The sequence below is a fragment of the Rhopilema esculentum genome, chromosome 13 (assembly GCF_057945365.1).
Source record: "Rhopilema esculentum isolate cy_ngs chromosome 13, ASM5794536v1, whole genome shotgun sequence".
NCBI classification, from domain to species: Eukaryota; Metazoa; Cnidaria; class Scyphozoa; order Rhizostomeae; family Rhizostomatidae; genus Rhopilema; species Rhopilema esculentum.
Genome location: NC_142827.1, coordinates 7,275,552 through 7,287,831, shown reverse-complemented (window position 1 = coordinate 7,287,831; position 12,280 = coordinate 7,275,552). Strand labels below are relative to the sequence as shown.

Genomic DNA, 12,280 nt, shown 5'->3' with positions numbered 1-12,280 from the left:
TTTTTTGCATTTCATTCTTCAAGCAAGCTCGATGGGACGCTTATTTTGTTACCTTTAGATACATGAATAAGTCATGAAATGATCGACGTTTTTAAAGTACATGCACTAGATTGGTTTTAAAATAAATTCACAATTTCATTAAAAATGGCTTTGAAAAAAGGAAACATGCGAAAGCTCTTCGTCTGACACTCTTTAGAATATAAAACACCAGAACATGGATCGAAAACTCCAAACTAGAAAATATATGTATACCCAGTTGTGGATCAAAATAGGCCAATCAGGAACGCGAGAACGTGACTGTTGAGGTTGTCCAATCAGTGCCATTTTCCAAAATGTTTTTTTTCTTTCATAGACATTTTTAATTGTTGTAATACAAAAAGAATGTTTGGAAATTTTATCAATTGTAGTTAAGTATCAGAAAATGTGAAACCAATCATAGAATGTTTAAGATTCAAAACATTTAAGACATTCAAAATTTATCTTGTAGTGGAAAATGAAAAAAGTTCATACCACGCATAATTGTGGATGATTTTCTTACAGTGATTATATAGAAATCAGAAAAAGCCCATTTTGAAAAAAATAATTATGGTAAATTGTTGTCACAACCTACTACAGATTTTAACAGCCCTAGCTCCAATGACAAATGTTAGGTCGAGTGAATTCGGGAGATTAATCCTCGTGGCTCCTCCATATTTTTAGTTGCAATCTCGGACATTACCATACTTTGTTGTTGGAGAGGGCATAAGGATAGGATAGGCGACTAGGAAGCAACACTAATGGGATCACTTGCAGTGAAAGCAGGGGTCACCTTTTCTTGTCCTGGTTTCGAATAGGACAAATGTCATCTCAAGCAAGCATTTGCTTTAGGTGAGAAGCAAACATGGAGCTTGCCATTGGCTCATTGTGTAAAGGCCATTTTTGCCGACACTTTCCTCGATGGCTTTGGCCTGCCATAAAAAACACTTGGAAATTGTCAGAGTGGGAGGGGGTGCAGTTTTAAAGTGTTTATATATAAGAGCTGGTAAGAAAAAACATTAAATCTTTGGATCCTTTCTTTAACTTAATGATATTAGATGGGGTGCAATATTTTGTTTAATTAAGTCTCGGACCCAATTCACACTAAAGGAAAAATGTGTCAATTTTCGCCTGATTGTTTATTGGCAATTTTAGCCCCTTTATCAGGGTTTAATTTAAGGAGTTTTGGGTGTTACCTTTGTAAGTTTTGATGACCACACCTATTGAACTAACTGTATGGGAAGTTATCGAATTACACCAGCTCTCATCCAAGCTTTTCAAGTTATTTCAACCTGGAAAAGTGGTCTAGGTTTTAAAAAGTTTTCAAGAACAAAGATTTCATAGAGGAAGATAGAGAACAAAACAAACTAGATAGCTGATAGCTTCTAGATACTGAAGTCGATAAAATTTAAAATCATTGTTACTGTTATGTTCTTGTTTTTGATATTGTAATGCTTTTTTATAACCTTTATTTAACCACTAGTAAATGCTGTGATTTACTTTTGCACTACAAAGTCTCTTTTTTAGTTCCATCACTTCGCAAAATTTGAGCTTATTGCTGCTCAATTACGATTTATCACTGGACAGATTGGGTTATCACTGCACGATAAAATAAACTCTTCCATTAAGAAATTATTTGGCCTTGAACTGAAGTATAGTTTGGTTAATGCCCATAATCTTTGAAAACATGCCTTTTTTTAGGAAAATTTATTACTTCTTATTATCATGAAAATTGAAGATTTTTGCGTGAGGTTAAGATTTTAAGAAATCTTTGCTGACGACGCACTTTGTTTTTGTTATTCATGTGCACAATGCCATTTTTCCATTACAATACTAGAAGAGCAATTCATCAGTGATATTTATTGACATCATAATTGACAGCTCAACTAAGGCAGCTAGTGACACAAGGGATCGTGCGATTTACACTTTTGACAAATAATCTTCTTGGGTATCAACATATTTTTAATTTCTTCAACTCAATAAAAACCAATGAATCAATAATTTCTGTTTTTATCTTTTCTTCTCTTTGTAAACAATTTGACCAAGTTTCATTGTCTTCTTCAGTGAGAAATACATTTGAAAACCACTTCTGTTGGACAGAATTCGATGGAAAGTTCGACTAATCTTTACGCAATTGAAATTGGATGTAAAAATCGCAAGCAGTTTTACTTCTTGTTTGTTTGTTTTTTTGCATTGGCTTAATATGCATCAGGTAATTTAGGGCCACCAAGAGGTTTTTGAGGCACCAGGGTAAAATGAAATATTTTGCCAAACACACCCTTCAGCTTGATTTAAAATACATATTAGGATTTTTTCTTGCAGCCATTTTCTTGTATTACCCTAAAACCTTTTACTGTTTTCAAGGCATATCTTCTGAAACGTTTGATTGAATACATTCTGAGAATGGAATTCATTACATTAAGAGGCCCCCTAGACAGTGAGTTCCTTGGGCAATATGAGGGGTTTGTGAAAAATGCGTTGGCTGCTGCTTCTAGAACTACCTACCAGTTTTATCAATGCGCAGTTTTCCAGTTTATCACTGCACCTTAAATTGGGTCTGTCTGTGAGTCTAAAAAGACTGCGTTATTTGTTGAAATGCCTCTCGTTTGTGCAGGTTTCGTGGTTTACCGAAAATCCATCATACCATTTGACATTTATTTTGATATCAGTAGTTAACTTAATATCTTGATTTGCATGTAAGAGCTTAACAATGAAAAAACTCTCAGTCTACGTTCTTTCTCTATGCATTTATTAGGCACTGCGAGAACTATAAATATTTCTAGACACCGAAAGCAGTCTTCGCTACATAAAATAGTTTGAAAGCAACACCAAGAGGTAAGTGATCAGGACATAATTCTTACCTTTCACAGACATCGCATTTGCAGCATGCAGACACTTGATGCAATGCGTTTCTACACTATTCATTTTGAAATCAAAATCGTTCTTTCTCGAGCCATTTTAGTAAATGCCGAAGGCACCTCATGAAGAATTATGTTGAGTGTATTTTAAACTAAAGTGGCCAGGCCAGTCCTATTCAGTCGGTTTCTGTACATTCGACCACGTGTAAATATCAAGCTTACGCGATTCCCTAAAGGTCTATGCATGCACATAATGCCTCGTGTGGTATGTTTATCAAATTCCCAAAAGGGTGGTATACAAAATGAGCGCGCAATAAAATCTCCTGAGGATAGTTTGGTCGTCATAAAATTTCACTTCTGCAAATTTCACTTATCTTATCATACTTGGATGAGAAATACAATACCTGCATAAAATCTTGGAACACCAACAACATGTCTCCCTTCTGCCCTTTCACATAATGCTGGATTTCAAACATACCCTAAATTATAAAAAGTAGAATCGCTGAGGCGTATTTCTAGCTTGCTCGTATTTCTAACATAACCAAGCCATTCGGGATATGGAGATTCTTCATCGGTGGTCGTTAAAACCCAGTATCTTGTGAAAAAAAAGTTTTTAGAAGCCACAAAAAATAACAGAGCAAAGATTTTCAAGTATTGAGATTTCATTTAAAAACAATATTTACATTCAACTAACCATGTAATAAACTGAATTAAAAGACTTACAAGTGATATTTGCAACACTAACCTCCAAGCAACCCTCTTTATATTCGTTACTAAACTTTACATATCATTAATATAGGTAACTGCGAAAATTCTCGATGCAATTTTGTGAGCTTAGAGAGTTTAAATAAACTGAAACCCTGAAGTTTCTTCCCCAAGGCTATGTATCAAGTTTTTATTGGCTTGTCCGACCAACACTAAATCAATAAAGGCATCAATGAATTAATAAAACAATCAATAACAGTTAACTGTTTGTTTAAATGTTTGATCTTCTGAATTATGTTTTTAGAGATTTTAGGTAAACTCATAGAACAACACGTCTATACAACTGTTGCAAATATCAGCAAGTCAAATATAACCTAAGAAAATATTTCGAAAATATAACTCTACATTAAGACTAAACAAACACATAATTAGGAGCAACGTTCAACAACATCCACACACAAACAAACAAACAAAAACACACACATACGCGAGTATGGCAGACACTGTCATAAATCGCAACACAGAGTAAACGTCACAAATCTACACACTGAGCAGTAGAGCAACACCAGCTAAGGTCCATCTTGCTGGGTTCTCTTTTGTCTTCAAGAAAAAGTTCCACACATAAGTTGGACCACGCTGGCGTGTCTTATAAACTGGGCATTCGTAGACATTTCTGAAGTCTTGTTTGTCAACGGGTATAGCTCGTATTGCCATGACTGGCATGGCGGGTGTCAGTTCTTTCAATCTGGATTCGGCAATCATGCCTGTCTGCGTATCCCATCTAGCACCTTCCATAAACAGCCCGTGAATATAGGCCCCTTCTCGTGGAGGTCCATTGAAGTCTTCCTTTTGCTTCTTGGTGACGTCAACTTGCAACGTCATCCGATCTAGTGGCCATTCGTTCTTTCTCGCCATTGACTGTTCGATAGCTGTTAAAAATGACTGTGGGTTGAAGAGTCCAGCCAGCCAAACAACATTGGGAAGGTTGAAATCAGATGTCCATTGCTCGAGCTCTTTGATTCGCTGGAGCAAATCAACAAACCACGCTGCGAGGCCTTGCATTGATGGGTAAGCCAGTCGAGTCCAGGACTCTGGAACCTGATCCAAGAACAGTGCGTTGGACAAGTCTTCCATTGCTGTGCTTATTGTCAATTCACCCTGGATGGAAAGGAAAAGAGTGTAAAATACAGACGCATGCGTTGAAAGTCAAATGATGTACCAAAGAATATTATTTACTTATCATTTGTTCATAAAGCAAAATATGGACTTTCGAGAATTATAGTAAGCAAAAAATATGCAAGCCCTTGTTGAAAAGCTGATATATTTCTCTGTTATTTTCAAAATGCGGAAACATAAATTACATCTAACATAAATAAGTGATCAAAGACAAAACAATTGTTGATGCTTCAATTTAGCTTACCTTCAATCCAAGATCAAGTTCTTTCAAAGAAATCTTCATTTCATTAGTCAATGAATTCATTCGATCACATTCTTGCAAAGCGACCACGGTGTATGGGGTTCTGTCTTCTGCTTTGGCCATCAATTCTGCCATGTTGAATTCTTCTGGTAATTTTTCCAGAAATTCGTCCAGAACTTGCTTCACCTGTGTTGACGAAAATTATAAGCGATGAAAATGAAAATAAACAAAGAACATTTTCACACTGTTATGTTATTACATTTATATTGTTTATTGAAATTTGATGAAGTTTATTGAAATCAAATAAACAAGAAAATACCTAGGCAGGTGATTGAAATGAAAAGAGCTTGACAGGACAAAAAGAAAGAAATCTTGTAAAAGAAACCATTGCTACAAAGACGCAAAAATTGAGTATACACCAAAGGGAAGACATTATTTTAGAATTTCTAAACAAACATGAATTCATATAGACAACAATTGTTTCGAAAAGATGAGCGGTCAGTTTCATAAATTGTTCAACTCTTAATTTGCGTCTCAAACATGCTGACCGTCTCAGCAACGAACAGGTAGCAATTACCTTCTCCTCCCGAGTCTGACCACCACTGCCCATTCCACCGGAATCTCTTGGCTGCAGCTCAAGAATTGTCTTGAAAAGATTTTCTGATGTTGCTGTGAGGAAACCGATCTCTGCGTTTGGATGCAACCCATACAAATATGGGCTCTCAGGTGGAAGAGCGTCGTCAATGTATTGATGATACCCTTTATAATCCATATTTGGAGGAATTGGGAATCCAGGACAGAGATTAAGTTCACCATCCAACTGCAAAACAAATTCACATGTTAGTTGCGACTTGGGGAATGGGGAGGAAAAATAGCAAAGCAGAAGGGTCACATGTTTGAATATTAAAAAATAGCTAACTATTTTAAAGAAAATGGATGAAGGCGACAAAAAGCAATTGCATATTGTGCGTTGTTCTGAAACAGATAAAAAGGGCAGAAAATATTGACACGGTTATCTCCAACTGATACAAATGCAAACTTTCATAATCCTTGACGCATGCATGCACACCCCTTGAAACAACGAGAAATGCCTTATAGCATGTGCCAAAATAGAATACGATTTCCTGTTGAAAAATGTGGGCAAGTTTCCTTGTGAGACGTTATAATGTGATTTCTAATCAAACTGTTAAAATGAGCCTATTTCTGGAAACTTAAATACTGCGTGCTTGGTGAGACAGGAGATTAAATGCAACCATAGTAGAGCTTAGTGGCATACCATTTCCGGCTTCATGTACTCTTCCAGATATGTCTTGCATAGTCTACGGTCCCAGTCATCTGTGATGTGCCCACCATACATGATTTCTCCAAATAGATACCTTAGATCAGTCCATGGCACCTGCAAATTTAAGTAAGCAGCGATTATAAACATAGTTTAACACTGAGAAACAGATAAAGGTTTTTAATAGGCAAGTAACATCTGACGATTTGCCTCTTGTGTATACAGTGAGCCATTATATACACATAAATAGACAATTTTCATTAAAAGAACGGAAAAATGGGCTCGGATTTTATCGTGTGGAAATCTTCAAAAGGCAACAGCAAAGATCTTTCGAAGCCAAAATAGAATGCAGTCTTTAATTACCTTAGAGTTGGCTTCAAGATAATTGTAAAGGACATTGACACTGATGGTAAGGTCTCCAGTGTTGAACGGATAGCCTCTGTTCCATCCTTGTGGGCCAAATTTGCGTCGCTCAGCAACAACAGCATGGAAGTAGCAGAGGGCAAACAAGATGCTCTTGAACTCGTTTTCACGAGAACACATCTCAAGGGTTTCCTGTTGAAAACATTTAGAAAATGATTCAGCAATACAATAGCAATAGGCTATTAAAACTATCGAGCGTTTTACACATTAAAGGCATAAATTAACAGAAGGGGAAACCACATATGTCAGAAGTACAACTAAATCCGTAGTCAAGGGTATTAGATTTAGGAGGAGCTGATGTGCTGGTACTAAAAAGGTCGTTTGGATTGTGTAAGAGAACACGAAATTATCGTAGATTCATGCATCTGACCTGCAAAACTGATATTGATAATAAATAATATCAATGTCTATGACCGTGTCTATTGCGTGTTTTGTTGGAAAATAGATTGCCTCGAATAGGTAATTTTTCCTTCATTCGGAAAAGAGAAAATTCTCCTGCAAATATTCGCTTCAGCACAACGTTACCTCAAAGATACTCCTCTACTTCTTCAGAGAGATAAAAAATACGCAACAACTAGAAAAAACCTTTGGGCAATAAGTTGCTTGATGAGAGAAGGAAATCCCTGCCCAGACTCACCTGACTGAAATTATCCAGCGATTTGTGCAGATTTGCGTGCATGCCGGTTGGAGGTTCGTTCGTAATTTTTATCGAAATCTCGAGGATGCCTTGTGGGATGATGTGTCCGGCCGGAGTGGGAGCTGGCTCTGCAGACATGAACACGCGATAGTTCTCGTTACTTCCAAGCGTGTATGTCTCGAGCTTTTTGTCAAGAGTGGGCAGCCATTTTTTGACAAGATGGATGTTCTACAAGAATTGTGTTCCATTATATTATTCGCGACTTTTTTAAAAAAAAAATCATCAATTGAAAATACATCAATGAGAACTATTGAAGTGAAAGTTGTGATGATTACACAAATGCTGATAAATATTGAATCATCGGGAAAACAGTGTACTTAACTAGTAAAATCCAACGTTTGGAAAGCGTTTAATAAGTATTTAGAGTTAATAACGCACCTGTAAGACCACCCAGTGACCCTCGTGAGCTGCAAGTTCTAGTGCTTGTTCTGCAACGATCTCTTGCCCCTATGATAGAGTTATCAAAGAAAGCTACATTTAAATACAAAGACATTTCTTAGATTCCTTTTTAATTAAATTATCCCGTACATTCATCTTTAAAAATCGTGTTTATAAAGCCATCCCTTACCATTATTTAAAAGTAAAGCTATTTGTCTTTGAGTTTTGAAAACCATATGCATAATTTGGTATCTAGTTACATTCTGCTGCAACTAAGTTCAATATATTATCACAATTTTCAATTACTGTCTCATCCTCTATGTCTAAAGGCTGTTCAAATTGGAAGTCAGAACACTGAAAAGTTCTTTACCTGTCCAAGCGACACATTATGAAGGTTCTTATTATCTGTGGTAAAGCCAAGCTTTTTGCCAAGGGCCTCGACATCCTTAAGAGGGTCTACTCCAGGCGATAGAATAAAGAAGATGGGTGTTCCAGGACCGCTCTCCTCGAACGATTTGGCAAATTCAATTGAACGTCCTTCAACATACTTGGTACCGAGCTTTTCTTCCACGAAGTTTCTACGAAATGGAGAGAAGAAGTAAAGAAAAATTAAATAATGAGTAAAAATAAAAATCGTAGATCTGGTACACAACTCAGAATTGGATTGACTAAAATAAAAGAATGGGTAAAAATAATGGGTTCATGTGGTTATAGATATGGTTGAGAACCATCACGTAGCAGAAAACTGCTGTCAAGTGGCAGAAAAACAGGAAGTTATAATTGGACAAAATTTGAGTCATCTAGCACTTTGCAGCATTTCGATTCCATGAAAACCACATTAAGAGACTTTGTATTTTTTCGTAAAAAACAAAACCTTGGTATTATTAATGATAGTTTACTAAATAGCTAATACATAATCCTTAAATAAAAATTATCAGTGGATTATATATTAGGTTTTACATTATGTTCCTTATTGAAATATATAGGTAAAAACATTTTTCAAGTAACATTCACTTTAAAACTTTGTCAATCCGTACAGATAATTTTGAATAAATTGTATGTGTGCTGCTTAAATCAGTAACACAACTCACTTCACTGCATAAGTCATACGGTCTGGCCTAAGAGCACGAAGCATGCACAGCTTCTGAAGCGAAGACTTGTTTTTCCATTCCTGAGGGAACTTCTCCTTTTCAGGGCATTCACTCTCAACAAACTTTTTCCATCGTTTGGCAGAACCTTCAATATCTCGATCAAGATTTCTGAATTCTTCCATTGCGCTTAAAGCCTATAACGAAAGAAAAAGTAAAAAGAATCGACGACGAAGCACTAATCTTTTTACAAAAAACCGGAGCAATGTATTTAGCTAGCTTCATTTGCACCAAAATATTAATGATAATTAAGTTTGCTTTCTAGGCGAACTTGTTTCTTTATTCTTTGTGGCTATTTGCTTTTCACTTGTCAGTAAACAGACAAAGAGTTGAAAATGGCTTTGAAAAAAGCAAACATCTGAGTAAACTAAAGCTTTTCGTCTCATATTCTTCAGAGTTACTGGGTATATATATTTCCTAGCGTAGAGTTTTCGATCTATGTTCTGACGTTTTAAACTCTGAAAAGTGTCTGACAAAAAGCTTTAGTTTACTCAAATGTTTGTTTTTTTTCAAAGCAATTCTCATGCTTTCTACTACCAACAGATTGTAGACAAAGAGTTAGTAAATAATTTGAATAACATTTGTTATTCATTAATTTCTAGGAAATTTATGTTCCTTAATTTGTCACAAAGTATTCAAATGCACCTAAAATACCACATATAATAATGGAGAAAAACACAGGCACTCCGGTGTCATACTGTTACAGAACATTTTTCTTTTATCGAATAAATCATAGTAATTATGATAATTATTTCAACTCTACATCATTCTATATCTCAAATTCCATTGACAATTATACACCTCACTTTTATTGGATACAGTTCAATCAAGGTTTGTTAAATTGAACAATAGTTTATCAAATCAAAATTCTGTTAAATCCTGATTTGTGTATGACTTGGAATTTTAGAAGAAAAAGAATCAAACGGATCTAATGGAAACATTCAGTGTTTACTAGAAAATCATTTTTGCTGGGCAGATTTTTCAACACTTCAAGCATAAAAATATGATCAGAATAATTGCCAATAGAAGTAGAATAGAAGTAACTTGTGCATTGAACTCAAAATCTATTTCATGATTCTGCCCTCCATTCTTAAGTGCAATCATAACGTAAGTGCTTGGCAATCATAACTTAATAAAGGATAGATTATTCCTTACCTTGATGCCTCCCCAGCATAAGTTTGATAAGAAATCAACTGGACTGGAGTGGTTCATCACAACAGGGAAACGCAGCAAAAACTCTAGTTCGACTGGGTTGATTTCCTTTTTCATTAGCAAGATCTAGAGTAACAGATAAAGGATTAAAAAATTGCCTTCCAACATACCATGTATTGAACACTCAAAACAGAATATGAAAATAAATACTGAAGGACGAACTGTCAATACAAACCTGGAATGCAACTTGTGCAGTAAAGATGAGTTTGTCTTTCTCGAACAACCCTCGCGTTGTGTAGATGAAAACTGAGAAGGTTACGCAGTCGATCAGATTTGATACACGCTGTACAACTTCTGTGGCAGGCTCGGCCTTTTCAATGGCCTTCTCAAATACGACGCTAAAAGCCTGAAATTTAGAAACACGAAGTGATATTAAAGAACAAGATAAATAAATTGCAAATGGGGCTAACAAAATCAATCCCAAAGGATAAAAGTGTCACTTCTTAAACTTATAGACTTCTCCTTGAGTTCTTTCAATGATAATAAAATTTTGCATAACCAAATCTTTAATATAGAATCTTGGCCAAACTTCTTTAACAAAACTGCCCTTTCGTGACCTATTTGTCCAGACTTTAGAAAATTGACCAGTACCTTGAGCGAGAACTGGTAGATTGGATTGATTTTATTCAAGTCGTTCAAAATAAAGTATAGAAGCGAGGCTCGGGCCGCAGCTGGTCTGTAGGCTTCTCTGGCTTCATTGATTTTCACTTCTGTTAGTTTTGCCTCTTTTGCTTTAACCTCGATCTCAGCAGCCGTTCTCTTAGTAGTTTCAAGGTTCTCCACTAGCGCGTAGTCTCCTAAGAAATTTCCTCCTGCGGCTGAAAGACGTGACAACAAGGAATCCTCGAGCTCCTTCAAGGTGATCGTGAACTGGTTTTGTTGCTGGGTAAGTTGGGCCTTAAAAGGGGAAAATAACAGTTAAAACGATCTTGCTATCAGTTAATGTTAACTATTTGACATGCAAAACTTTAAGTGGCAAAACCAAATTTGCGAACTGGCGAAAAACAACCAACCTTGGTTTCCTCTAGATCTGGTCTCTCTTTTGCAACGACATTGGCAAGCAGTTGGTCCTCAAGACCCTCACGAGTGACAGTGAAGTTGATCAATGTAGTTTGTGCTTGCATCTCAGGTTTGTAATGTGGATTTGCAAGTTTGGTCTGCAAGATCAGTCTGAAATTCGGGTGGTACTCGACTTCTTTATCACCAATCTTGATGCATCTGCAAAAACCATCAGAATGTAAGCCCAAGTCCAAAATTACAATACATACGTTTTTAGTCCGTGAATTTTTACCTTTACTGCATTTAATGTGAAGTAGCTGAATATAATTAAATAACCAGGTGAATACTGACCTTCCTTTCTTGATTGTGTTACGACCAATAATCGGGTCCAGGACAGGATCAAGAGATTCTCCGATGTTCTCAATCAAAACACAGTCACCGTTACTCACAGCACGTTCAATTTGGTCAAGGTACCTAGAAGAAAACCAAAGGTATATGCATACAGCCAAAGGCGCATAGTGATGTTGTAGTGAAGTAGTCAATAGAAACATTTAGCATTAACCTCAGGTAATTTATATCCCTGTCAAGTATGATCAGCAAAGCAACGTCAATTTAACAATTCTATAAAGCATTGGTCGTAAAACGTTCACCATTCTCGATATCTTGAAAGCAACACATCAAACTATGCCCAACAAATCAGTTTGTAGCTACAAAACTAATAACTAGCTGTTTTACACCATCTTTTCATAAATATTTAGCTATGCCACTAAAATTCAAAGAAAGTACCCTTTGGCTCCTAGTTTCACAACATTAAGATCTTCTCCCTCCTTTGTTTTGATCCACTTGATTCCTTGGAGTTGCGGATCAATCATCAGCGGCCATCTTTCTGCATTGACGAGGATTGTCGCGTTTTCAGTTGACATTCGGTCACTTGGCAGATTCTCGTTGTTCCACTGCGCAACTGTGGCATTGTCAGTCAGCAGACTAAGGACATCTAAATTTTCTGTGATTGGTATAGGAACCTGTGTAGAAGTAAGATAGCTCTGATAACCTATGGGTCCTGTGCCGTTTACGATATATCAATATTGGTGCACTGACCATTGACTGAAATCTATGAATGCTATATACAGTAACAGTAGGATATATCCA

General features: G+C 36.3%; 1 protein-coding gene across 1 annotated transcript in view; it reads right to left on the bottom strand.

Moving 5' to 3' along the window:
* Positions 1-2,886: 2,886 nt before the first annotated feature.
* LOC135691736 (dynein beta chain, ciliary-like) overlaps positions 2,887-12,280 on the bottom strand; it is a 40,960-nt gene continuing 31,566 nt past the window's right edge. The window contains exons 53-67 of the mRNA XM_065209692.2: positions 11,918-12,153; positions 11,483-11,605; positions 11,146-11,350; positions 10,724-11,029; positions 10,308-10,478; positions 10,076-10,198; positions 8,864-9,057; positions 8,143-8,350; positions 7,773-7,841; positions 7,335-7,562; positions 6,638-6,829; positions 6,272-6,391; positions 5,573-5,815; positions 4,999-5,181; positions 2,887-4,736 (exon numbers count right to left, since the gene is read on the bottom strand). Of these exons, the coding sequence (XP_065065764.2) occupies positions 4,119-4,736; positions 4,999-5,181; positions 5,573-5,815; positions 6,272-6,391; positions 6,638-6,829; positions 7,335-7,562; positions 7,773-7,841; positions 8,143-8,350; positions 8,864-9,057; positions 10,076-10,198; positions 10,308-10,478; positions 10,724-11,029; positions 11,146-11,350; positions 11,483-11,605; positions 11,918-12,153 (3,219 nt within the window). The 3' untranslated portion in view covers positions 2,887-4,118. The remainder of the gene's footprint in view (positions 4,737-4,998; positions 5,182-5,572; positions 5,816-6,271; positions 6,392-6,637; positions 6,830-7,334; positions 7,563-7,772; positions 7,842-8,142; positions 8,351-8,863; positions 9,058-10,075; positions 10,199-10,307; positions 10,479-10,723; positions 11,030-11,145; positions 11,351-11,482; positions 11,606-11,917; positions 12,154-12,280) is intronic.